This window comes from Ictidomys tridecemlineatus, chromosome 7 (assembly GCF_052094955.1).
Source record: "Ictidomys tridecemlineatus isolate mIctTri1 chromosome 7, mIctTri1.hap1, whole genome shotgun sequence".
NCBI lineage: Eukaryota > Metazoa > Chordata > Mammalia > Rodentia > Sciuridae > Ictidomys > Ictidomys tridecemlineatus.
Window position 1 is genome coordinate 35,852,688 of NC_135483.1, and position 26,717 is coordinate 35,879,404.

The 26,717-nt window shown below is 43.6% G+C and overlaps 1 protein-coding gene across 7 annotated transcripts in view; it reads right to left on the reverse strand.

Annotated features, from left to right (window-relative positions):
- Vps13b (vacuolar protein sorting 13 homolog B) overlaps nt 1-26,717 on the reverse strand; it is a 677,770-nt gene that overhangs the window by 2,296 nt on the left and 648,757 nt on the right. For all 7 annotated transcript variants that reach the window (XM_078016874.1, XM_078016869.1, XM_078016871.1 and 4 more), the window contains 7 exons: nt 23,348-23,466; nt 18,702-19,507; nt 14,869-15,045; nt 12,829-12,999; nt 5,907-6,083; nt 3,683-3,785; nt 2,884-3,133 (listed from right to left, as the gene is read on the reverse strand). In XM_078016874.1, the coding sequence (XP_077873000.1) occupies nt 2,884-3,133; nt 3,683-3,785; nt 5,907-6,083; nt 12,829-12,999; nt 14,869-15,045; nt 18,702-19,507; nt 23,348-23,466 (1,803 nt within the window). The remainder of the gene's footprint in view (nt 1-2,883; nt 3,134-3,682; nt 3,786-5,906; nt 6,084-12,828; nt 13,000-14,868; nt 15,046-18,701; nt 19,508-23,347; nt 23,467-26,717) is intronic.

Consider the following 26,717-nt stretch of genomic DNA (forward strand, 5'->3'; position numbering starts at 1 on the left):
GGAAGTTTGCAGTGCAAGCCACTGATCTGAGAATTAAGTAGCTACTGACCTTGTAGTGGTTTTTACCTACTGAATGTTGGCAAGACCACACTGGAAGAATTATAAGCAGTTTAATGAGGGCTTTTTTGGTTCTCAAAGTAGTGGTAAATAATTTTATATTTCTGTATAGGACCCAGAAACAGCGCAGCTGAAAATGTCTTAAAAGCTGCAGAAAGCCAGGGAGATGGCAAAGAGAGTCAAGGGGCCTGCCAGAGGAATAAGGACATCCTAGAGTTTGTCTTAGTTTCATGCTTGAGAAAAAAGAAAGGCTCCCAAAGATTCACTGACAGATGAAAGCTGTGCACCACCAGGCAAAAGCCAGAGCTCCGATGATATCATTTGATGGGGCCAGAATTCAGCTGGAAAGCTTTGAATACACAAAAAAGTCTTAATTGCTCCTCCTGAACAGCAGCACAGGAAAACGCATGTTGTGAAAGGAACCTGGCCAAGGAATAAATTGACCTTCTGACTCATTTTGAGCCTCTCATAAGGGATTTCAATAACGTGCCAGGCATATTAAGCAATTATTACCCCTAAAAATGGCTGCATTTAACCAAGAAAAGCAAATGCTGATTTTAAAATATCTGAATCCTGCCATATTTGAATATACTGAATGATGTCATCTACAAATTAATTCCTTCCAAAATTCAAAGGAGCTATGATTCCTAGCCTCTAAGGCAAAAGCAATAAACCAGAAAAGCTGTTTTATATGAACAGCTTGAAATACTGCTCTTGATTTTCACTGCAAGACAGCAGGTAGGCTTCCTAACCATGCTCTATACCTGCATTATGTTGAGAGGCACTGACAGGAGTGGGGTGTGTCAAAGCAGCACCCCAAAGCCCCTTTTCTCCCCTGTGGAAAATACCTTGATTTACAGTCCTTTTAATGAAGGACTAAGATTAAAGTACTCTGCAGTTGGGTTTTCTCTGGGGTGAGTGGGGGAGGCTAGGGTATGGACACAGGATTAAGGGGGTAGTCTCTTAGGAGTTGAGGTGGGGACGTAAGGTGGAGTAGATATGAAGAAAGCAGGATGTGGAGATGGGGCACACTGGATATCCACCCTCTGCCCACTGCCAGGTGCTGCTTTTGAGAGCTCTGCATGTCTAATGGCTGTTGTGCAACACTCCTGGTCTCCTCTTTACCTGTCTTCTCTTAGCCATCCCTGAATCCCAATCCTCTTTTATTCCTGCACTCTGAGGGAAAGCCAGTATTGAGCATGATCTCCGAGCCCCAGTGCTTCCACCTCTAACTCGGTGATTCCATGGTCTCAGCCTTGGCACCTGCTAAGGGTACTGACTCCTGCTATCATCTCCATAACCCCTGGGGGAACAGGTCTGTTTCTCTCCAGATACAATGAGTCCTCTCAGTATCCTTCACAAACAGAAATGCAAAGGAGAAGGATCACAACTGAAGACAGTTTAACGGCAAAAGATGAATCTCCAGTCTCAGTCGTTTAAGGCCTTCAGCTTTTCCTAGGCCAGCGAAGGAAAAAAGATGGTCACAGATATTAGGGTCTTGGAGGTTTCTTGTTAAGGACTAAGGACTTGAAGATAATGATACTATCCTCTGCCAAATCCTGTAGCCAGATCACTGCTGCTTTATTGTCAACTGGATCAGAAGATTTTTGGCAAATGTTAATAAAGTCAGCCTGGACATCTGACCTCTGTTTATTCCCAGAAAGTCATCAACTCAAAGCAGCAGTATAGCCCTGGTGCCAAGCCCCAGCGTAAAGCCTGACTGATTATGATCCAAGAAACTAGAGAAATCCTAAGAGTTGTTGTGGTTGGCTGCTTTCCATCTTCTCAGATAATTTTTACCCAAACAGTGGTGTGAGGGAGGCAGGCTCCCACATCAGGAAGAAAATAATGAAAAAAAGCAATCAGCAAGGCTTGCTGTCTTTGCTGAGGCCACTCAGTCCTCAGTTAGGACCAGTAAGCTACAGCTTGCCACTGATCACCCCATCTTGCCATATGGAAAAAGATTCATTTCTTGGGTCAACAGTTAGGGCTGTGGATTAGGCCATCTCTGGGAGGCAGAGATGCAGAGCAATTTTCCAGTAGGTGCATCTGCTTGCGCTAAGCTGGACTTCAGGAGGCTGCAGCCACTGGTTGGGGCTCACCTCAGCCCTGACTCTCAGGATGCCCCACCTGAGCATCTATTCCATATCACCCTATGTGTCCCAGGAACTGTGGGACCAGGAAGCTGCACCATCCCCAAACCTGTGTTACTTACAGGACAGGAAATTGTTCTTATTCTTGAGAATTAAAGCAGTGGGTAGGAAAGAGATCTATTTATAAAATAAATCTCTGGGGTTGGATGTTGTGGAGGGAGTTGAGGGAGGAACCTTTGGTTGCATCAGCTTGAAGGGGGCCCTGCCCTCATCTTGGTTCCCTCACTTTTGCATCAGTTCTTCCTGTACCCACAGGCCTGCTGGAGCTGCTCGCAGGCTGTGTGTAGACTGGGGCTTCCTTTGTGGGTAGCTGCCAGGAATTGCCGCTGTGTTCCTCACCTTTCCTAGGCCATCCCACTCATTTTGGAGTCCCACCATACTGCACTGTCCTGTCCTGGCATGAGGCACTTGAGCCCTCTGACAATGGAGCAGGAAGGGCCTTGTTCTATTCGTTTGGTGCTTCACCCCAGGCCTCCTGGGAAGGGCTCGCATGCATACTGGTGGGGTCTTCCAGTAAACCCCACTCCCCACCACCTTCACAATCCGTTCTGTCTCACAGCTCTCCAGGTCTCCGGCCGCCCCTCCTGAGACACATAAATGCCTGGGCACCAGTGACTGGCCTGTGTCTCAACCTGCCCAGTAGTGAGCCCATCTCCCATTTTCTGAAGTGTACCTCCACATCACAGGCCATTCTCGGCTGCTTGAGCTGTACAGTGAGCAGGCTGCTTTGCTTGCTGTCCTGTGTGCAGTCTATCTCTGTGATGGGGAAGGCCTGTTGCTGCGTGTCCTCGCTGATGCTCACTACGAAGAGTACTTCTGAGGTCAGCAGCAGGCACCCTTCATGTTCCTGGCCTGAACCTCTCACGAGAACCACATCCAAGGCCATGTGGACTTCTGGTCTGCCCAGAGACTGGAGCATTTTCCTGTTTAAAAGAAAGTGTGTGAGGCCCAGAGATGGCTTGGGAAAGGCAGTCACTTGTCAGTGCTCACTGTTTACCAAAGACTTGGGACAATCCTACACAAATCTCCCCAAGGGCAAAGTGCCCTCACCAATCTGATTATTCACTTTAGCTTGAAATGCTAATTGTCAGGTCCGGCTCCTCCTGGGAACAAAGATTTCCCATGGCTCTGTTGTGCTGCTTCTCTCCATTAAAACTGATACCTCCTAATTAGAGTGTGGGTTCCTCAGGTAATCTCAGGCCTTCTCACTGGTCCTGGCTTTTCTGCCAATGTCTGCCCTCTCCCTGAGTGGTCAGGGTGGAACAGAATTTTGCCACCAGCCTCAAACCTGGAAACAGCAGCTTTTCCCCGGTCCTCTAGGATGCTCTGCTACTACTGCCCAAGAGGCCAGTGCCCAGAATGACTGCTCCTCTTGGACTCCCCTGGAGCATGGCCCATTAGCTTGGGAGCAAGCCAGGAGCTATTAACATACAATGGGGATGTAAAATTGAGCAAGTGTTTCAATAAGTTACCAGACATATTTGACATGGCTGTTTGGAGCCTGGTCAGCATGTAGATCACTTGGCTGATAGCGCTGTTTGGGAAGCTGAGAAAGTCCAGCTCCGTGTAAAATACCTGTGGGGAGAGAAGCAAGGGAGTGTACTGGCTGATTTCTGGAAAACACTTCCATGCTGCAGTGATGTCATCTGCTTAGAACCATCCATAAAATGTTACAGATCCAAAATGATGTCACATCTTGAGAAGCAAGTGTATCGATAACCATTAGACATTACAGTGTCCTTAACCCTGGCAGTCTTACATTAGCTACAAACTGAATGCAACTATGCTACAGTCCAAGCAAGGACTAGCACTTAGAGGAAGCATAACACTCCTGAGAGAAGCTCCTCATGAACAACAGCTGACAGACATGTCATTTACGATTTGTGTTAAAAAAGTCAAGATTTCTAGTTGACCTCCTTGCCTATTATAATACTTCTGTATCTGTGCTATGGCTGGTGAAATAAAAACGCAACACACACATAGATGCATATGAAGGCACATGGTTTGCCTAGATACAGCATTTAAATGCTAAGTGACTTAATCCAGCTGTTAAACACGATTCCATATACATTTATGAGCGCTCTTGGGGCCTCTGGTTTATTACATGCTCTCCCTGGTGCCAGCACCAAATGAGGGTACCCAGCAGCAGCCACACAAGCTTCCAAAGAGGCTCTCCAGAACCAAAGATGGTACAGCATGTGTGCTTTCTGAGGGCTTGTAAATATTTATAAACGAGGCATAGTCATTAGACTAAGAGTTAGTGGTTTGTAAAACCTTCAGTGTGGTAATAAAAGTTTTACAAGAGTGATGGAAACCAAGAGGCCATGTGAAGCCTACTCCGAGATGCTCTTACATAAGGCTGAGCCCTGGGAAACATGGGAAGAGACAACAGCATTTTCAAAACCAAAAGAATTTATGAAGTACGAGTTGACTTTACTTCACAGGAATCTGCAGCAAAAGGAAGACTTTAAAAAAAAAAAAAACCCTAACATATAAGGCCTAAGCATTTGATAAGGGAGAGTTTGACTTTTTCTACTTTCAAGTTGCAGCGATTCTTATTGTCAGCTTTCCTGTGAGGAGCGAGTGTGTCGTTCAAGAGAGAGAGAGAGAGAAAGAGAGAGAGAGAGAGAGAGAGAGAGAGAGGGAGGGAGGGAGAGGGGGAGGGAGGGAAGTGGAGAGGGAGGGCTGGAGCCAAGAGGGCACTGCTCGTGCCTGTGTGGTCTCAGAGGCTCTCCTGGCTGCCTCCCTGGGGCCTCTGTCCCACTCTCTCCCTTTTAGATACTAGTTTTATGCCCTGATGGGGCTGCCTCGGGTCAGACCTCCTGAGTACAGGGTGCCCAAGTACAGTGAGACCCAGGGATTGAGGGCCAGAGGCAGGCAAGTGCTAGGTGTCTGGCCTTCATGTGGTCTGAGACATTGCTGGATGGCCCTGCTTCGTGACCAGAATGATGACAGCAATCTTAGGTAAAAATGTAATTCCAGTCACATGTTTACTAAAAGTCACTTTCAGGTGCTCTGCTGAGATCCTGTAAAATCAGCACAGAAGGAGAGGCGTGTGTGGGGAGAGGCCCTGGCGTGGCCTTTCCAGGTACAAGTAGTGTCATAGGCTGCAGGGCCCCTGCTGTCCGCCTGGGAAAGGGCTCTCACTGCAGAGTCCAGTTCCACGTGCCAGGGACCGGCCTGTCTGGAAGCAGCAGGATGGCGTCTGCAGGTGAGAGAGCCACCCCAACCCAAAGACCCGCCCAGCCCGGCTCTGTGCAGGTTCCCCACGCCCGGCACTGGCTCTTAGATTTTTTCCTGCCTAATATCCTGCCTTTCCTTCCAGATTCCTCACTGGGGAAACAGTGGTCATTCTTTTCTCCATTGCAGTGTGTTCTCCATATTGCTCTCGACCTCTAACTGGTTATTTTTCATTAGAATCCTTTTTATTAAGTGTACTGTAAAAAAGATTCGGAGACACAGGATCAAAGAATCTCCTCTGAAATTGCTAATGGAAATTACCAATTGGTGTTCTGGGTCTATAATTTTCTTTTCTTTTTCAGTAGTGTAATCCTACTTTGTGTCAATAAGCACAGGGAGGCAAGAAAGGCCGCTACTATTTGTCTATTTTACTTTTCTCTCTTTTCCCATGTGAAGGGACAGAGGACCTCAGGGAACCTGGGTGCCATGATGCAAACTCATCAGTAAGTCTCTTACCGTAGCCGGTCTGTGACACGAGCTCAGCAGCTCCTCCAATGGGCTTCGTGAACACCCCCATGATACCTTTCCCCACACCAGAGATAACACCCTTGGCCTTGTGTCCGGCTGAAGCCTGAGCCTCGGATGTTTTCTGGAAGTTCTGCATCGGCTGATCGACTATACCAGCAATTGCACCTGAAATAACAAAAGCCCCCAGTAAGTATAGAGGCTTAAAATCCTCAGAAAATGAAAAGCTCAGTCTGGCATGTAGTTTTATTTGGATTGAAAATGAATCCCCACCCTCAATATAAAGTTCTTTACATTTATTTACCAATTATGTGAGTATACTTTGGGCTGTTTACATTAGACATTTTTCATCTTCATTGAAACACAATGTGCAGACTGGGTTTGGTCCACAGTGTCAGGATCAACCACAGCAGATTATTTCCAAGTGCTACCTATGTGTTCCCCCAAATAAGACAACACACGTTAACAAGAGCCAACAAGAACTCTGGGGGCCGAGCCCCCAGCCATCCAGCTTCTTTCCCATGATTCATGGGACCAGGGAGCCTCAGGGCTGGGGCAGGCATAGGACTGGCCCAGGCACTCAGGTCCCGGGACGTCATGGGAGAAGGGCTGGGGTCTTGGGGGTCTTGTCCTCCCCAGTTGGCCTACTGTTACACATTAAACCTCTTCACCCAGCAAAAAAAAAAAAAAAAAAAAAAAGAAGAGCTAACAATTCCTCAGCAGGACAGAAAGCCTGCATAGCCTAGTAAACTTCCACTCAATCAAGAGTGGGGCAAAGCTGGGTGCAGTGGGGCACATCCCAGCAGCTCTGGAGGCTGAGATAGGAGGATCATGAGTTCAAAGCCAGCCTCAGCCACAGAAAGATCCTGTCTCTAAATAAAAAATACAAAATAGGGCTGGGGATACGACTCAGTGGTTGAGTGCCCCTGAGTTCAATCTCTGGTACCCGCCTCCAAAAAAAAAAAAGAGTGGGGCAAGAAAAAAGGGCCAGCCTCATTCTGTGCCTCCACTTTTAATAATGATGATCACTTATCAATAATGCAGTATCATCAATATTATGATTTAATGATTATTTAATAAAAGTAACCATTGGTATGATCATGGTCTCTCCTTATAGCTAACCTGTCTTGAGTGCTTGAGCTTCACCTATATGAGATCATTTAATCCTAAAATTCCATGAATCAGCATTGTTTACCTAATTTTCCAGAAGAGGACACTGTGGCACAGAGAGGTTAAGGAGTTTTCCCAAGGTCACACAGCTGTTAAATGGTTAGGCCTGGATTTGAATCCAAGGAGTGTGAGTCACAGTCTGCTCTTAACCACCAAAATTTTCACTTATCCTGTTTATAAAACAGGCTCTCTCCTCTCTGTCAATCTTGGAAAAACTTCTTTCTCTCTTACTTCAACTGAGGTTTGGCTACTTACTTTTCACTTCAGAATAGCTACCAAAACCCTGCTTCACTAATTTGCTCCAACTGCTTTATGACAGGGCCACCATTTCCTTTACTGAGCTTAAAGGTTGTTACAAATGAAAGACATCCCTCGGCCACTCGTCTGGATGTGTCTTCTTGCTCCATGGGAACAATGACCAGTCTAGGAAAGGCCTCAGGAGTCCTGACTTTTTTCAGGATGAAGAGGCGGGTTCTCGAACTCAGAAGTAAAAATTTTTTTAGAGTTCTTGATAGAATTTCCTGTTTTCAACTTAAACCTGGTAGGGTTAATGAAAACCCCCACACCCCTGGTAGAAATTTTACATATTTCAAATCCAATCACTCCAAATGTCAACAATTCAGAATCTCTTATAAGTAGAGATTTCTAGACCCCAGTTAGTGACCTGCTAATTTCAAGCAATATTTCACTGAACAAAAGGCTGGTTTCTCCAGGTCAAAGGTTAAGGATCTGAATTCAGTTCATGGGCTCCAGTCCTTTAGGTCTTGAAAGGGTCATTTAAAATTCTGAACTGACAGACTAAGAATTAACTGAAGTGATAGGTCTGTTTCCCACCCTAAACTATGCCACCATAACCCTCTAAAGACATGTCAGGAGGTGACAGGAGCTAGCTGCTACTGGTTGGCCCAGGCCACCCTGGATCTCAGGGCTGAGTGTCCCTCACTTTGTCGGAGCTGAGGAATCAGATGCTCCGCTCTCTACCTGTAAGATCAAGGGTCAGTGGCCACACAGGTCGGGGATAGAGACCACCAGCCCTGGAATGGAGAGGCAGGGACTTTGGGTCTTCTCCTCAAATCATTCCATGTCAGGTAAAGTGCGCAGCATCAGATTAAAGAACGCAGGTTTCATCGTTTCATTATCTGATTTCTCTGAAAGGTTGTGCTTAAGAATACAAAAATGGGAAAATTATTACAAAAATACCAATAGATTAAATTAGTGCCAGATTCCTGGTAGAAATGTCTTTTCTCAAGTGTGGCTTTCATTAGGAGTATTAAAATTGGGTTGGGGGATACCCAGGGATGATGGTGCACACCTATAATTCCAGTGGCTCAGGAGGCTGAGGCTGAGGCAGGAGGATCGCAGGCTCCAAGTCAGCCTCAGCAACTTAGCAAGGCCCTGTCTCAAAATAAAAAAATAAAAAGGGTTGGGGATGTGGCTTAGGGCTTAAGTATTCTTGGGTTCAATCCCTAGTATCAAAGAATACATAAATAAACAAATTGGGTTGGGGACAGATGGTTCCCTCATTTACAGTCATTCCCTTTCATGCGTTAGCCCTAACCTATGCAAGGAACCTGGAGCCCTGACCAGCTCTGGTCATCGACACAGGGTGCAAACAGGAGTTGGAGAAAGAGTCATAAGACTGCATGTCCTCAGCTCAGCATCAGAGATGGGAGAAAAGCCACCCATCACACACACTGACACCTCACTGGTCACCAGGTGCTACTGTCTCTCTATTTAGTCTCTCACTCTGTGCTGATGAGCTGGAGAACAGAGAGACCAAGAGAAACTAGCAGCCACTCCAGGCCTCTGCAAGCCTGCCTTGAGGGAGGCCACTTCTCTCAGGGCTGAGGCCCTCTTATTAAGTCTAATCCATCTAATTCCTACAACTGGTAAATTATTTACTATCATGTACTTAAACTCTAAGGCTTTAAGTAATGGAAACTGATCTCAAGACTTGTCTGTTGGCAACAGGCCCACGGGTGGGGGCCACATGGAGAGGACTGTGATGTGATGCAAGGGTGAGGAGAGAAGGATGCTCCTAGGTGGGGTGCCGGGGACTCTGAGAGCTGGGCTGGGCTGCAGGGGGAGTGGGGGCTTCTTGGGCACCTTGGCTGTAGGAGGCCCTTCTTTAAGAAGCAAGGAAACTATGAGACTCTCCTTTACTTCCTCTGTGACTGTTCGCAGCATCAGGCAAGGATGCTCAGTCACTGATCTATTTTGGTGCCAGCCTTATCACACAGTGTAATCTTATGCTGGGTACTTTTTTGTCACAATAGCAGAGGTACAGGCCTAAATTGGGACACCACTCCATCCACAACTCACCAGACACAGGAGACCCACCATAGCATGGAAAACATCCCAACTCCAGGGCAGTAGTTTTTGATAGAAGAGATATGCAAACTTTGGTCTGTCACCCTGAAATTCCAATCTGTCAACCTGACTGCTGAGGAGAGATTCTGGTGGCTACACATAGCTCCTCCTTGCTCACTGGAGGGAAACTCCAGCTCCACCTGGGAGAGGCCTGTTTTGTTGGGATTTTGAGAGGAGCCCCTAAGAGTGTCTAGGAGATGGAGGGGTATGGTTGTGGGGATCCAGCATCATGATGGATCTATCAGGCAGCAGCCTGGTGTGGCCTGGCCTGGCCTTTGGTGTTTGTAGAAGGAACAGGTCTGGGAAGGAACACGAAGTGGAATGAAGACGTAGAGCTGCCAGCCTTCCACAGTGCAGGCTCCAGGGCAGAGGGTCAAGTGGAGATATTTGGGGAAACAGATTTGGTAAATGTGGGAAAGGCTGATGCCAATCCTACAGGCTACAACAGAGTTCTCTCAAAAGCCGTTGCTTTTGGAAATATTGTCATATTAATAAATTGGGTTGGGGGTAAGTGGTTACTTCATTTACAGTCTTCTCCCATTTCCCTTTCATGGTAGCCCTAACCTGTTCAAGGGACACAGAGCCCCGGCGACCTCTCTCAGACAGCTGGAAGATACTTCTTACTGGGGTTGGTCCACGTGGCTGGTCATGACATCTGGAGATTTCCTTTGATTTCAGGTGACTCACAACCTTCCACAGCATCACCAGAAAAAGCAGAGTCAAGAAATCCCCCAAACCCAGATTCATTAGTGGAAGCCATGTTTCACCTATCCTGGAACATTTGATTGTTAAGTTTCCCTGTATCCTGACTGTTTTCAAGCCCAGAGCCCTTCAGGGGAAGGTGGGGTGGCAGATAAGTCCAGGTTCTTGTCCTTGTTGGAGGGTTTGATCTGGGCGGTCACCTGACTTCGTTCATGCCTGTCAACCATAAAATGTACTTTAAGTATATTTTTTTAAAATTAACTGGGTCCTTAAAGTTTCTGTATTACAAAGGAAGGAAATGAACAACTAGAATTTCAATTTCCCTACTAGGAGTTTCAAACTACTATATCAGGATAGCTCTAACTTCAATTAGGCATTTAATCCTATCTAGCTATTTTAAACACCATTTCTGGGGATGAATGGAATGGTGACAAATCTATATTTTTCATATACAGAGTCTTGGTTGTTCCTGTTCCTTTCCTGTCCTTCCTCTCACACTGATAGTTCTCAGACTAGGCATTTGGAGATGAGCCAGAGGTCCTGAGATACACAGACAGAACTCTTCGAGGAGGAAAGAAAGTTGCTTTGGTCAAGCTAGAGACACCCACAATGAACTCTGAGGAGCCCAGAAATGGCAGTAGGGTGTGTGCTAGGCTGGGATCAGAGCTCCCAAGGGCTGGGGCAGGCTAGTATGGGAGTTTATGTCAGCCCCAGAACTCACAGGTTTCTGGAAATTACCAGAAATGAGAAAAGACAGCATAATCTCACAGCCATATCCCCAGCAGCATGGATAAAGTCATAGGAGACACAATGACCACAGCAAAGATCAGGGTTTTGTGAGCTCTACCCTGTCAGTGAGAGCCAGGTCCAAAGTGACCTTAGTAAGACAAGCTTGGGGGTCCTCAACTAGCTGATCTCTATTTCCAGACACACTTTTAGATAGTGACTGGGGCTTCATTGGGTGCGGAAGAGAGTAGAATCCTTAGGCTAAAGGTGAATCAGGAACACGCTGGAGACAGCCATGCAATGGCCAGACCAGACCTCTTCTTCCTGATCATTTGAAAACTCTCGGAAGAGCTTGGCTAGGGGAAGGAAGCTCTTGTGTCCAGGGTAGAGGGCACTAAAGCCTAGAATTCTTAGCATAAAAAGGACCCCAAGTCCCAAAATAGTGACCTTGAAGCCCTAAGAAAACATCATGGTTCATTCCTCTAGTTTTAGCAACTTAATCCATTGGACTAAATGAAAGCAAGAATGCTCTTGCCATTACTCAAATGGCCTCTTTGCTGGGATACTCTTTGAAACCATAACACAACACAAACAGGTGCTGTCTGTCCAGCATGGACCCTGTGCCTGTGGTTACTCTCAGCGATGGCATTACCAGCCCTAGTTTATAAAGCAGAAACCCAGGATTAGAGGTTAAGAACTTAGCTGAGGTCAAGAAGAAAGGACTTGGACACTGAAGCCTGGGGCCCAGAGTCCTGAGGGCTGTGGTCCACACTTATCAGACCAACTTCCCTAAGGGAGACCCACATCCTCTGGGTTGCTGAGTCAAGCAAGAAGATTGTCCTTTACCCAGCCTGTCCCTTGTTGTAAGTTACTAGCTTCCCTGTTTCCTTGCATTATCAAGTGACAGTGTCCTATACCATGTACTGTTATTACTTAAACAATTTCTAGTGACTTAGCCTGTACTTGTAACTTTTTACTACTTCCTCCCTCAGCCTGGGCTGGCTGCATACAGTGGTGGGGGGGGGCTGCAGAGAAAACTGAAGACCAGGGGAAGGATGGAGCTTTCAAGCTCCTCTTTCCCACCCAGTGCTCTGCACTGTCTTGGTCACTTTGATCTCTGAGAGCCCGCACTCCCTCAGACATGTGGGTGGCAGGTTGCCAAGCTATACAGTTTTAAATTCTTTTGTAAGCAAATAAACAAAATATACCCTTGAAAATCCTTCAATGCAAACTTTCAGCTCTACAGCTTCCTTTTTATAGATTTTCCAAAGCAACTTATTTTCAAACATTTGTAATGTTTTGAAACATCCATAGCAATTTTCACCTCTAACTATACCATCTGACTGCTTGAAAAACAATAATTGCTCTGAGTCAGGCAGATCTCAAAAATAAATAAATGAATAAATAAATAAGAGGAAAAGCAGGCTCCTCGCCAAAGTTCACATGACACGTGTAGACTGTGCAAGCGCTGTTCAAACAAAAGCAGGCGCCCGCACATGGTATTTGCTATAGGAGCAGTGAGTGCTTCAGAAGGGCTGTCTGTTACTGTGAAGAGCAAAGGATGATATGTTGCTGTGTTGTGTGGACGCCACTGTGCTCAGGGGCATCCCACACAATTAACTTTTTGCTTTGGAGCACCACATGGAAGCCCAAGCTACATTTCCTACCAGAAGCAAAGGAACGCAGAACACAGGGGTCTGTGTGGGCCAACATCCCTGCCAGGCAGGTCTTGGGAAGGCCTATCATGACCATGTGATGGCTCTGAAAATGGGGTTCTGTTCTACATGAACACAGAGGCACTGTGGGCACCAGGACAAGGGTATTGTCCTTTCTGAGCCTCAGCTTTAGCTACAGAAAGGAGGTGAACTTCACAGCCATCCCCAGGGAGGAGGCAAAGCAGCCAACCATGGAGAACGGCACTGGATGGGAGTGGCCCAGCCCTTACCGAGCAGGCTGATGCCCAGCCGGGACAGGCCCTGTCGCAGCCCCTCGCCCAGGCTCTCAGGCAGTTGCCGCCGCCACTCCTCCTGCCGGTTGTAGTGCTCCTCATCCAGCGAGAGCCGGTCCATGTTCCGGGCCAGGCTGGTAGCCAGGTTGGTGATGGATGTGAGGGTACCTGAGGGCACAAGAGCACAGGGTTGTCCTCTTTGTCACATGCATACTGGATTCCAGAGCGGAGGCCCTGGAGGTCTGCTGGGAGTGAGAGGGGCAGTGGCAGCATTTGTGTCCTTCCTGGACATGCCCAATGGGGAGTGACACTGCTTCCTTTCTGGGCCATGTGAAGTATGAGTTTTAAGAAAACGAGGTAAGGATTAACATCTGCCCAGGAGGATGACGGCACTCTTCAAGGGGGTTGAGTAAGACAGGCTAGAGTTTGAGATCCATCCTATCACCTGATTGTCAAGACTTGGCAAAGCGGTTCTGAAGTCCCCGATGAAGCTCCATTTTGAAGGCTAAAATTTGCCTGCTCTGATGTTAAAGGTTAAGGTTATGTTGCTGTATTTTAGATAGATTATAAAGAAATATTTTCATTTAGGAATGCAATTTATCTCCTCCTCATTACTTCAGTCTTAATAAAAGGAAACACTATAGTTTATCATTTGACATTCTGAGTAAATAATTACTGTGCCACAGAGAATGCAGGCAATTTTAATATCCCAAATATTAACCCAAAACAAGTGAGAGCAGTGAAGGGAGCTTCACTCTGGTTGTTCTAAGAATGGCGACTTCAGCCTCTTGCTCAAACAGTCCTAACCCCTCTAGCAAATGTGCATGTATCTCAACTAACTAACTTTAGGACAGGCTTCTAGTCTGGAGAAGACATGGCAGATGTCATTTTGCAGCCACATTTTTTCTAGTGATCTGAAAAAAAACACACATACACCAACAAACCAAACAGATTCTGCAGGAGAAAAAGAGTAAAAAGACATTTAGTGAGTAAGTTTGCCTCAATTATCGCAGAAGGTCAATTTATCAGGTGTTGGTTGTCATATTTTATAATTAGAGCAACAGAGATCACAGTGTCAGAAGAACTCCCCCACCCCACCAGGCTCATCTGGTGAGGGCAGCTCTGTTCCCAGGCCTCCCAAAGATCCTGGGTCGGGCAGTGGTCCTCTTCACTGTCCAAGGAACTTGTTTTTATTGCTCTTGCTGTTTTCTTACCCACTACCTCGGACCCCCGCCCTCAATGGATTTGGATTCTCATATTTCAAGTTCAAATCTTCTTTTGAGGCCTTCTAGAGACTTCCCCAACCTGCCCACTCATGACAGGGTTGTGGCACTGTGTACAGTAAAATGTCTTTTATGGGGAAGAAGGTCTTTGCCCTGTTTTCTCTGCCTCCTGCTGAGAAGAAAAGGGAACTCAGATGGCTCTTGTTAGTTCCCGAGCCACTGCCAACCTGACCAAAATATCATCAAGCAAACTCACGGATGAAACGAAAACACTCTCTTCTTTATGGTCAGCAGTCTAGCCTGTGTGCCCGGAAACTACTTGGGCCACAAGATGGCACTGTTTACGTATCATGCTGGAGAAAAGTTGGCTGCTTCACCTCCAAATCGGCTTCCATGTCAAAATGCATCCATAACCTTAAGAAAGTTATGACAACTGTATCTACATTTTTAAAAAAAACATGATGAGGCAACACAGTGTAGGATTTCTGATGTTTAGCAGAAATCCTGAACACCTTTAATATATCTGCATTCATCACACGGAATAACAGTTGAGCCAATCCTTGTTTTCCCAAAGGGAGGTTTAAGATTCTGAAGTTTCTGAAACATTTTCACACACTGCAGGCAAGCAGTGATCTGTTTAAAACCTAAGACATTATATATGAGCTTTGTTACAAATCCAGCATTTCACTGCAAGCTAACAAACCAAACAAGCTAGAGGCGATGTGAGCACATTTACACCTTCAACGTGGTCTTCACAAAAGTAGGATAAGGAAGGAATGAGATAAAGGCATTATCATAAGGAACTGAGAGCTACCTTTGGAAATGTGCTTTACGAATGATGTTGTCCCTCGGGAAACTCCGCTCACGAAGGCTCCTGGGCCTCGGGTCAGTCCCTCATATGGAAGTCTGAAGAAGTCAGCGATCCCATTCCCCACGCTCCTCACCAAGCTCGCTGGGCTGCCAAGGATCTCCAGAGACCCCACCACCCAGCCTGCAACAGACCAAAGGAAAGGGTTACTGAAACCTCGACTACCGCACTTTCAACATTTGTGAAAAAGTGGCCCATTTTCCCAGCAATTCATTTTTCACACTAGAATTGAGAGTGTAATAAGCTTCTTTGGAGCAAAATATGGGAAATAACTCATTCACTGAGAATTCATAAATGGTGAACTTTCATACTTTATAAATCAAAGTGATCCTCTGGCAGCCTCACAAATGGCTTTAATATGACTTCCTTGCCTGAGCCTCCTGGACTCCCGTAAAAGGGATCCATGTGCAGGGGGCTCCCTCTAGCCGGCCTGCGCTCTGGGCTGCAGGTGCTCCCAGGCGGGGCAGTTCCTCCTGAACTGCACAGGGCAGGGGGAGAGGCCAGATGCTAAATGGGGTGCTGTAAAGGGGACACAAACTTTTGACAAGGATAGAGGAGTTATTTTTAATCTTTCCCAATCCTACCAAGTTGAGTGCTTCCCTTCAGAGCAGGGTTAGAGGCAGACAAACATCTCCCCTTCAACCCCAGCTTTGGTTGTGTAAACATCAGCAACAGGGACATACTGATTAAGTTAGTAAGTGTTCCCAGTTGATGTCCCAGGGGGTAGTTTTGGATCCTGTTACCTACTTAAGCTCAGCCTGGCCATGGCTGCCTCGTGGGAATGAGGCTGTGGTGCAGGTCTGGCAGAGACTTACCTTCCCCTTCTGCCTGGGGTGGGGATGCGGGACTCTGATCCCAGAGAACTACAGGGGCAGGAGTGGGCCAAGGGCCAAGGGGAGGCGGAATCTGAAAGGCAACTTCCTCCAGGAACACATTGCCAGCCCCCCAGGCTGGTGCTGGGCCCCTTTTGTGGGAAGAGTGTGGGATTAAAGAGCCACGTGGGAGCACTCTCCCTCAACAGTGAGCCTTTGGAGGACAGCATTGTGACAGATCCTCAGTTAATTAACAGGTCTGAGAGTAACTGGAAGGTATGAGTGGTGGAAGGCTATTTGTGGACCAGAGGTACATCTCAGTAGTAACTGCTTTGGCCAGAAAAGTGCAGGAAACTGCTTTGGCCAGAAAAGGATATTCCTTTTAATTATTTTCATCCAAAAGCAAACATTGTTGTCCCTTGGTATCCATAAAGGGTTGGTTTTAGGTCCCCCAAAGATAACAAGATGTTCAAGTTTCTTATATAAAATGGCATAATATTCACATGTAACCTGTACACATTATCCTGTAAACTTTAAATCAGATTTTAAAATCTGATTTTAATTTTAAATCTGATTTTAAACTTTAATCTAGATTACTTATTAGGCCTAATAATAAATGTAAAAGCTATGTCAAAGAGTCATGCCATATTTTATAGGAAATACTGATGGGAAAAAGTATATACATGTTCAGTACAAATACAATTCTTTTTTCAAATACTTTTGATTGGTAGTTGGTTGAATCTGAAGATGCAGAATGTGCAGATACAGAGGGCCCAGCTTATCTTTTGCTTAGTTGTTTGGAAATTTGGTTGGCAAAGGTAGTCTGTCTGGCTTCCCATGAAATTGAGACTTGGAGGTAGACAGGGACCTCAGGAAATTCTCAAGCCCACATTCTTTCTTTCAAATAGGGTTACTCATTTCAAATTACCATTTACTTATTTTTAAAAACTCTTCAAATGATCCACAAACTTCCCTAGAAATGAGGTCAGGGTGTTTTTTACCACTGTGGCCAGGAACCTTCTCCTCTAGTCCAGTGGATGGAAGCTGACCCAAGTGAGATGCAATGTGCTCGCTCCCAGGCCAGCCCTCGTCCTGCTGGCCCAATTTCTTTAAGACTTCTCTACCTGGCCAGAGGCTTGGCACCTCTGGCCATCTGTCCATATCCTACTCCTTGGATCACTGCTTGCTTTCAGATAATCCTCAATTGACCATAGATTTTTAGTGACAGAGTTTCCAACAGGCTCTAAAAACTTGGCTCTCTGTATTAGAATTTCTTGTCTTGGTATACAGTGAGATTGGGACAGCAAAAGGATTTTTAGTGGATTACAGAAACTACAAACAGAATGTTCTTGTGAAACCTCATTAAAAACAAAACGAAGAGATCAGTTTTAGCACACAAGCTGCAGGGGCCATGGTTACTTGGGGCCACAGGTGGGGTTTCTCCTCCAGCTCATTAACAGATGGGTGCTTCCCGCACCTTGGCATACCCAGTGACCACACAGAGTCTTACTCCTCCCCTGGCCTCAGATCAGAGCTCAGTAACCTACATGTCTGCTTCTCATGTTAAAAGAAAAGTTGCCTGAAAGGGTATGTTTCTGGAATGGTTTGTAAATATATCCATCTATTAAATTTGAAATGTTAACTGCTTATTTTTAAATGACTTCTTAGCAAGAGGAAAATATTTTCTTCATTGTTGTGCAAGCTCTCAAAACAACAGGTCTGGCAGGGCCCTCTCCCTGATCTTGTCGTTTTCTTTTATAAAGGAGTCTGGATAGCTCTCTTAACTCTAGGACTTTCATTGCAGGAAAATGTAATCTTACCAACATGGCTGGTTACTGGCATCTCACCAGTGATAACATGGGCCTTTTATTGCTACAATCTGATTCTTCTATGGGAATGCATTAACCAAGTACATGGTCACAAAGAGGGTAGGAGAGATGTTCTCTCCTTTGTCACTTTCAGAAAGTTAGACTTCTATGTTCTTTCCTGGAGAAGGCTGATGATGCCGACCTGGGATGGTGCTCAGCTTGAATTCCTGGGGCCATGAGGAGCCAGACTACCAAATAAACTACTTTAGAGTGAACTTGGCTCAGGAACACAGGCTTTGATGCTGAGTACTATAAAGTACTCTGACACCACATGGTTCCCAACACTCAATCTTTGGTGAACAGTACTGCCCATATAAGATTTTTGTACACATATCAAACCACTCCTTGCAGACTTTTCCAGCCAGACTGAAAAGGGAAGCCTTACCTCTCTCACTGAGCCCCTGAGAAACAGCAACCTCTGGCTTACAGGAGGCCACCTGCCTGGCACTAGAGGGTGGTCAGGATGAGCAATGGCCATTCTTCCTTTTTGGAGTTGGGTCTATAGAGGGGCTGAGACACTGACAGCCTTCTCTTTGCAATCCGTCTAGACAGGCAGCATGGCACAGGGCAGGCAGGGGGCTCTTTGTGCATCTTAGCACAGAAATCCTCTGAATTTCTCACCTCCAGGTATTCATGAATAGAAATGAAGAAAACTAATCTCTGAGTACTGGATTTCTTTTAGGCCCAGGAGCAGAGGGCCTGGGCTAGTTTTCCTGGCTGCATTAACATGCTAAAAAGGGTCTTGTGACTACATGTTGCTAAAAAGTGTTTGCTAAATTGAATTAAATTCTACATCATATAATAGCAAAAATATTACAGCCATTATTGCTTGAGTGTTCATTAAGTGCCAAGCCAAATGTTGGGTACTTTACATACTTTTATGTGGTCTTCACAAAAATCTTATAACCCACTACATAGATGAGGACACTGAGACTTGGGGAGGTTCAATAACTTGCCCAAAGCCTTACATCTAAAAGCAGCAGAGTCTAGGTTTGGATGCATATTTAACTGCCCACATGTTCCACCTCTCACTGATTGCTCAACCACTACCCCAGAGCATGTCATTGTCATCACAGACCCTCATCTGCTGTGTCCTTACCTGCTCTAAAGAGGGCACCAGCAGCATAGTGCATTGCCAGGGCATGCACAAGCTGTCTCGCAGTGGTGAAGATGGGTCCTCTTTCAAACACGGAGAAGGAGAGTGGAGTGTGGTCAGAGGCTATGTACAGCTTGAGAGATGCATGGATGCTGACAAGCAGATTCACTGGCTGGATCACCAGTCTCCGTAACTTCACTGGATTCACCAAAGCCCTGGCGTGTTGTCTCACCTGCAGAGGTAGCACCTGCTTTCCCCCAGAGAGCTGTGGAGGGTGACCAGCCAGCCTGCTGTGAGGAAGGTAAGTATCAAACAAGGTTTTGATGTAGTATACAAATGTGTCTTCCACATATAATCGGGCAGGTTTCAATTCAAAGCTGAACTCGTTGACATCCAGTGGGACACTCTTGCCCTCAGTTAAGGTGACACGGAGCTTGATAAAGCAGTTCTCCTTGTATTCTTCCAGATCTCTGCTGGAGGCAAGGAGACTCTGCCCTTTGGAACACTGAGTAGGTTCTGTTTTTTCTCCCTGGCAGATCAAGACAGCAAAGTGGAAGTTGGACTTGTTATAGAGCTGGTTGTCCAACTGCAGATCCCCACAATACACCTCCACACAGTGAAGCTGAAAGAGAGCGGCAGCAGGCTCCTCCCCCGGAAGAATGCCAGCCACAGGGGCCATGTGCAGAAAAACATTGTCCAGTGTGAGCCTCAGGAGTTCAGATGATGCTCTGTGGTGGGTGAGGTCATCCGACACTGCCAGGCTCAACTGGGTGATGAACATTCTAAAGGTAATGGTCTTCTCCAGAGTTCTAGAGGAGAAAGAATAAAGGACATTAGTCCCCTTTTCTTTCTTTCATGTTTCTTTTTAAATGATAGTGCCTTATTAAACAACTCCTGATGGGACATCAGATTCTCATAAGAAACAAACAAGAACTCAACTTTCAGTACATCGTGTCTGGACAGAGCCAGCCACAGTCGAACAGTATTGGGAAATGTTCCCAATGGGATTATTACAAGTTCCTGTCATGTTTCTGTGTGTGTTTCCCTTATCAACACCAGATTTTCCTCCCAATTCCCTCTAGTTTTTGTGCACTAATTCTCTGTCATGATGATCACCAGGCACAAAGATAAATAAAATAACTAAGACCCTTTAAGTTGAAAATGCAAGGCTAGCAGAAGAAAGTTCAACAAGAAGCCTACCTCTAACTGCCCCTGCCAGCGCCCTTCCCCTGCTTGCTTTCTGGAAGGGAACCATTTGTGCTTCTTCTGGAGGGCCCTCCAAGTGCAGCATGACCCTCTGCACTCACTTGTTCAAGACCATCACTCCAGTGACACAGCCCTGTCTTACAACATCTTTTCCCTAGATAATAGAAGCTTATCAGTATGTGGTTATTTCTCTTCTCTTAGAAAACACCTCTACCACTCACTTTTATGACCCCTTTTATACAAAGACTCCAAAGTGTTTCCTATATGCATTCTTTCCTATTCCTCTCCTTTCTTTCTCTCTAAAGCTTGCTACAGGTAGGCTTTTGTCCCCACCAGTGGGACAGAACAACTCTAGTCAAGGCCTCCAGTGACCTCCATTTAGCTAAAGCAAATGATAGACTTTCAGTTGTGTGCTTATGCAAGTTGCTAATGGTTTCTGACATTGTTGGTAACTCCCTCCTCCTAGACACACTTTCTTTGCATATATTTTCTCAGATCTTCTCCTCTATTTACTCCCCCTTAGTCAGCTGTGCAAATCTTTTCCCAGTTCTTTTAAAGTGATGGCGCTCAGCTCACAATCCTCTTCTCTTCCCCACCTCTGCTGACCTCCTTGGGGAGTTTATGACTAATCTCATGACTTGAAATACCACTCATATGCTGCTGCCAAGAGCTCCTCCTGAAACTCCAATCCTGTATATTTAATAGCCTATCCATATAGTGGTTTAGATGGCTGAATGATATTCAACTTGCCCTATCCGTAATCAAATTCCTGATCTTATCCCTCAACCTACATACAGTCTTTCCCATCTTAGTCAATGGTAACCACATAATACTACCAGCTGTTCAGACCAAAAAGTTTCGAGACATCCTGGATATTATGGCTTGGATCTGGAATCTTGCCCCCAAATTGGTCCCCAGTATGGCAAACACTTTTGGGCAAATAAACATTATAATATTGTTTGAAATACTATAAAATGGAACTTTTAGGCAATGATTGGATCCTTAGGGCTTTGACACCATCAGTGGATTAATCCATTTGGTAGATTAGTAATTTAAATGTACTAACTAGGAGGTAATAAAATACTATAGACAGGTAGGGCCTATTCACCTACAAACAAGTTATATTTATTTTCTGTATCTCCCCATTCTAAACCTATGAGAATATAATCTCAAATGCAGGGGTTTTGGTCTTTTTATTAATTGATGATCCTTAACCCTAGAACAGCAACTGTCATCCAGAAGGCACTTAAAAATATTTATTGAATAAATTAATCAAGTAAGTGTAAGTAGTTAATTGGACTGTTTTTATTTCTACCTCCAAATATATAGGTTGTAGTTATTGTTATTAATATTTATGCTGTAAATAAAATGTCTCTAAAACTGCTGTGTAGGTTTGAAATGTGGGCTATACAATTAAAAATTCTTTTTAAAAACACTTTTGGGCAAATAAACATTCTAATATTGTTTGAAATACTATAAATTCAAATCAGCAGCATCCAAACTAATGAGTTCTTAGCCATCATGAGAAGTGTAGAACTTTTTTTATAAAAAATGGCTTTAAATGAAACTGTGCAAGTTAACGTTATTACTTTACCTTCTAATTTAAATTAATTTTATGATGATAAAATAAATAAATGCTATTACAGAAAATTAAAATACAGAATTTATTAAATAACTTACAACCCCACATACATTAACAATTTTGATTATTTCTTTTTCTTTCAGTCTTATTTCAATTTTATTTTATATATCTATATAAAAATATGAAAATATGTGTATATACATAATATATGTATGTGTGTCTATATGTAAAGATAACACATAACCAGGATATTTATATCTTTAATATTATGTTTAGCCTGCTTTACTTTTGGTTATATTATATATATATTATAATATATATTTTGATTATATTATATATATATATTATATGTAACCAAAAGTAAAGCATTATCTAGTTCATTAAAATTCTATAACACTTATTTTTTGTGATGTACCACTTTTGGTACATTTATGTATCATCTATTTCCCTACTGATGGGCATTTGTACCCTGAATATTTTGCCATTATATTTAGCAATATAATAAACAACTCTCTGTTTATCTTTCCCCACTTCTTTATATCCTTAACACTTAAAAGTGCAATTTTTAAGATAAAGGCATTTTAAAACTCAATATATATTGCTAAAGTGCTTTCCAGGAAATGACACCAATTTACATTTCCTCCAGGCTTATGGATTTTCATTGGATCACCATTGTTAATTTGATAAATAATATCTTATTTAAGCTTCTATTCCTTTGATTACTTGTATTTCCTCCTCTCAGATTTAGATTTTCTGCTCATATCTTTGGCCTTTAATTAAGTTTTTGAAAGAAGGGTTATCTTTGTATTATTCCTCTTGAAGTATATGAGTTTGACTTATTTTTAAAATTTTTGGGATATTATATGGCTTGGAATCAAACCAAGGGGTGCTCAACCAGTAAGCACATTCTCAGGCCTCCCCCACACCCTTTAAAATTTTTTTTTTATTTACAGACAGGGTCTTGCTAAGTTACTAAGGGCCTTGCTAAGTTGCTGATGCGAGCTTTAAACTCACGATTCTCCTGCCTCAGCCTCCGGAGCCCCTGGGATTACAGGCATGTGCCACCATACCTCGCTTGAGTTCTTTTAAATTAGTATATCAATCCTTTGCCTATTTCATGTTTTTAAAACCTGATGGCAACACTCAGGTCAAAACTGTGGCTCTAAGAGGTATATTTATTTATTTATTTACTTGTGTGTGTTTTAAATGGATATCCTAAACACATTGAAAGAGAAAAAAGAAACAAATTGAAATAACTCTTGAATATATTACTTTACAAACATACCTTTACTCTAATGGTTAAAAAACTAGAAGAGGGGGCTGGGGTTGTGGCTCAGTGGTAGAGCACTCACCTAGCACGTTCGAGCCCCTGGGTTTGATCCTCAGTACCAATAAAAATAAACAAATGAAATTAAAGGTATTGTGTCCAACTAAAAATAAATATTAAAAAAAACAACTAGAAGAGGCCAATATTGAACCTTATAACTATTTTTTTTATTTTAATTTGTGGTATATTTACATTTGATGTAGCTCTACTTGCTAAGGCTGATTACTAAGCTGTCATGTGAACACAGAAACATTCACTTATATTTCACACTAACAATAATGGTATAATTCTGAGACACATGTCTCAGTTTGTAAATTAGTTTGTTATACTAACTGGAAGGAGGACCCAAGAATGATATTGCTACCTATTATAGAGACTGAGTGCTAATTACTATCTCTAACTTATAGATTACGCAAAAATTAATCCAAAGTTTTCAGAGTATATGGGGATGAGAAGGAATGGTTAAATAACAGGTTTACAACTTTATAAAGGGAAAGCTTACTGTTCTATTACTAGGAAAATTATGAGGCCTACCTGTTGGTGTTGGTTAAAATAGATCCTGCTTTTCCTTCTGGGGCCACAGTGATGAAGACTGTGCCACACTGATGGAAAACATCCACATACACATAGCCAAAGCCAGTGAGGAACACAACCTGCAAAAAAGAATATTCAGAATCTGTTTAAAAAGAAGTAAGAACACTACTGAAATGGCTGACTTCAAATGTCTCAAGTTCTGATTCAATACCACAAACACTTCCTGGTTATATTTCTTTATATTCATGTGTACAGGCAATTCAGCTGACTTGAAATGAAAACAAAAATCAATTCCAGATTTTTCAATATCCAGCTGTAAGGATCACAGAAAAAAAAATGACGGATGATGGGGCACGAGTGTCTTCATTCTCTGCTTTGTTGGATTTGGCAAAGAACCCTGTATGAGCTGGAGTGCAGCCATGGGGCCAGCTTTGTGAATACATATGAATCTCTTTGGAAAAAACCCTGAGACTCTGGACTTGAAATGCAATGTGCAAAACATTTTCAGGCACGTGAGTGTTCACTTACTACTACACTAGTGAGTGCCCTTCCTCGCTGGGCACAAACAGCATCCCCTAAGACACCAACAAGACAATTCATAACCCCGCCCCCTGAAGTACTCAAATAACTTGTAGAAAGAATTTTAGATAAGCCAATTTGTTTAGAGTCAAAATGAATTTTTCTATCATGAGAAGGTGGACCTAAAAAAAAGTTCTATCTCAGAAGCCAGGTACCAGGCCAGCAGAACTGATGTCCTTTCAGCATTAAATACCAATGTTGCCTAAATGGATAAATATTTGAAAACAGAACAGAACTATGTGAAAAACAACTCCAAGAACATCATGTTCACAGCCAGGATTACCTGAGGGTTGGGGCAAGAACTTCTTTGTGCTTGGGAATGTTGGTTCTGAAGATTTGCAATACCAATTTAGCTCAAAACTAGGCCATTTATGAATGTTAGGACAGCAAATAAAGGAAGAAAGACTGACAATTCCTGGATGAAGGAAAAAAGCTAGTGCTTGCTTGACAAGTAATGAACCTATTCTAATTCTGCACACATGAAGCAATACTGGAGAGAGTATACACAAGACCACAGACTTATACTTGGAAGCAGAAACTTAGTATGATCTTTACCTATTTCATTCTTGAGAATTCTGGATTCTAGTTACCATTATCTCTTGTCCTAAGACATGATTCTTTGCTATCTTGCTTCCTTTATGAATTTAAGAGAGTGTCTATGGAAAAATTATACCCTTAATCTGATTCCATTTGTCAGTTTAACATTAAAATTTTTAGCAGTGAGTGTGATGTTTGGAAGCAACTTCAGGGTGACTGGGCTTCTTTCTTCTTTCTTGACTGGTTCCTCCCTCAGAAATCCTGCCCATATTCAGCATCCTGGATGTCATTTCTGCCTCTTCCTTTTATTCCTCCCCTACAGGTGTTATCAGATCTTCCAGCTCTGCCAGGCTACTGTTCTAACGTAAACCTTGTCTGCCATTCATCATTCCTGGTGCCTAGAATATGCTTTCTCCCATACAAGTCCTGTGTATCTTTCACATGCAGTATAAAGAATTTCTATTCCATGAAGCACTTCTTTAATCTTTCTATTCCCTTCCTCAGTTTGACACCTGTACCTAAGTCTAAAAGCACGTAAACCATATTTCTACTTGATCATGAATTTTATTGTTTGAATATTAGTTACTTATTTTGTGTACCTGACTCAATCACTACATTATAAACTTCTTACAGCAAAATGAGTCAATTTGTTGTATCTGTATTCTCCACAGACAGATTTTCCAAATGCATTGTTTTCCAAAAATACCTGTTTTAAAATATTCTGTATCCTGAATTTCCTCTATTTGTTCTAGGTAAGAAATGAACTTGACTATGATAAAATTTGAAATTAAAATGGCTCAGCTCATGAATCTAAAACAAAATGGATACTCTTTGAGAAACATTCCTAATTATATAGTCATCCTTTTTAACATCATCTTCAGGCGTTTAGAGTCATCTTCAGGTTTATGAAATGAGAACATGTTAACTGTTCTAAGATAATAAAGACAAGGCAAGTTGATGAATTCCGTTAACTGCTAGAGAGATTCAAAAGCAAGCAAATTAGCTTAAGCTTTTAAGGTACTTCTTTCTTCTGGCCAAAAACCTGGACTCTGGAGAGAGATTTTGCTGGTGTTCCTTGTCCCCACAATGAGAATGGATGAAACAAAACTTGAATCCATGGCTTCTCTCCTTGTCTCCTTTCCCATGTGGAGCAACAACTCACAACTTGAAGCCTTTGCATAGTGCAGCTGTAGTGATTAGGAAACTAGGTACCTAAGAGAAATTAGGCATACGTACCCTGACTCCGGAAATGTAAAGGAACTCTTTGCTTTGGTCTGATGGTTTGGTTATTCAATCATTTCACTTATTCCCTGACAAACACCTAAACAGTACCCACAAAGAATCAGTTACCAGAAAAGTCATATGCTCAGGTTGCTCACAGCCTAGGTGGCAAAAAAGCCAAGTGCATAGATAAGGAGATGAGAACTGCCAGCTCCAGGGCAGAGGTGCCTGTGGTGCTTCCCCCTCTTAGGCACTGATTATATGTGTTCCACAAAAGCAATGGTTTTTTGTCCCTTTTCTTCAGTGCTTATACCAATGCCTGGTCCTTGGATGATTTGACTGGATATCTCTGAAGGTGGTTCCTGAGGTATGACTTCTAGTGGCCACCCATGTCCAGTTCCCTCCTCTTAAAGCCACAAAGCTGAATTGTACTCCCTGCACTTGCTGTTTGGTTTGGCCATGTGACTAGTTTGGCCATTGTGCTAAAGGTAGCATTGTGCGTAGAACGATCTGTCTCCTGCTGCTGCAAAGACTGAATAAAGATCAGTGAGAGGCCACTACCTATTACTGAAAATAGAGTTTCACTGGACAGAACTATGCTCAATTTGTTTATATACTGCTTCTATTTAATAAAAGAGCCAAGAAGTTGCAATAGAGACTATATGGCCTGCAAAGCTTAAAGTACTGTCCAGTTGAAAAAAAAAATGCCTGCAGAATCCTGCTCTGATAGTTGTGGTAGACTGTTACATAATCAATGAGTTGTACATCCCAGAATCTATGCCCTTGTGTAGCCCCTTCCTATACCGACACTGGGTTTGGCTCTGACTTTCTTTGGCTAACATGACATCAACAAAAGGAAAGCTTGAAAAAGCCTGTTTACGGGAATCTGCCTTCCTGATGCCATGTAAGGAAACTGGTCTAGTCTCTTCATGGAGGAAAGACCATGTGGTGAGAAAGCTGCCCAGAGTTTGCAGCTGCGGTTGTCCCCTAAGCCCTGCAACTCCCCTTCTAAATACAGCTACATGTGTGATCA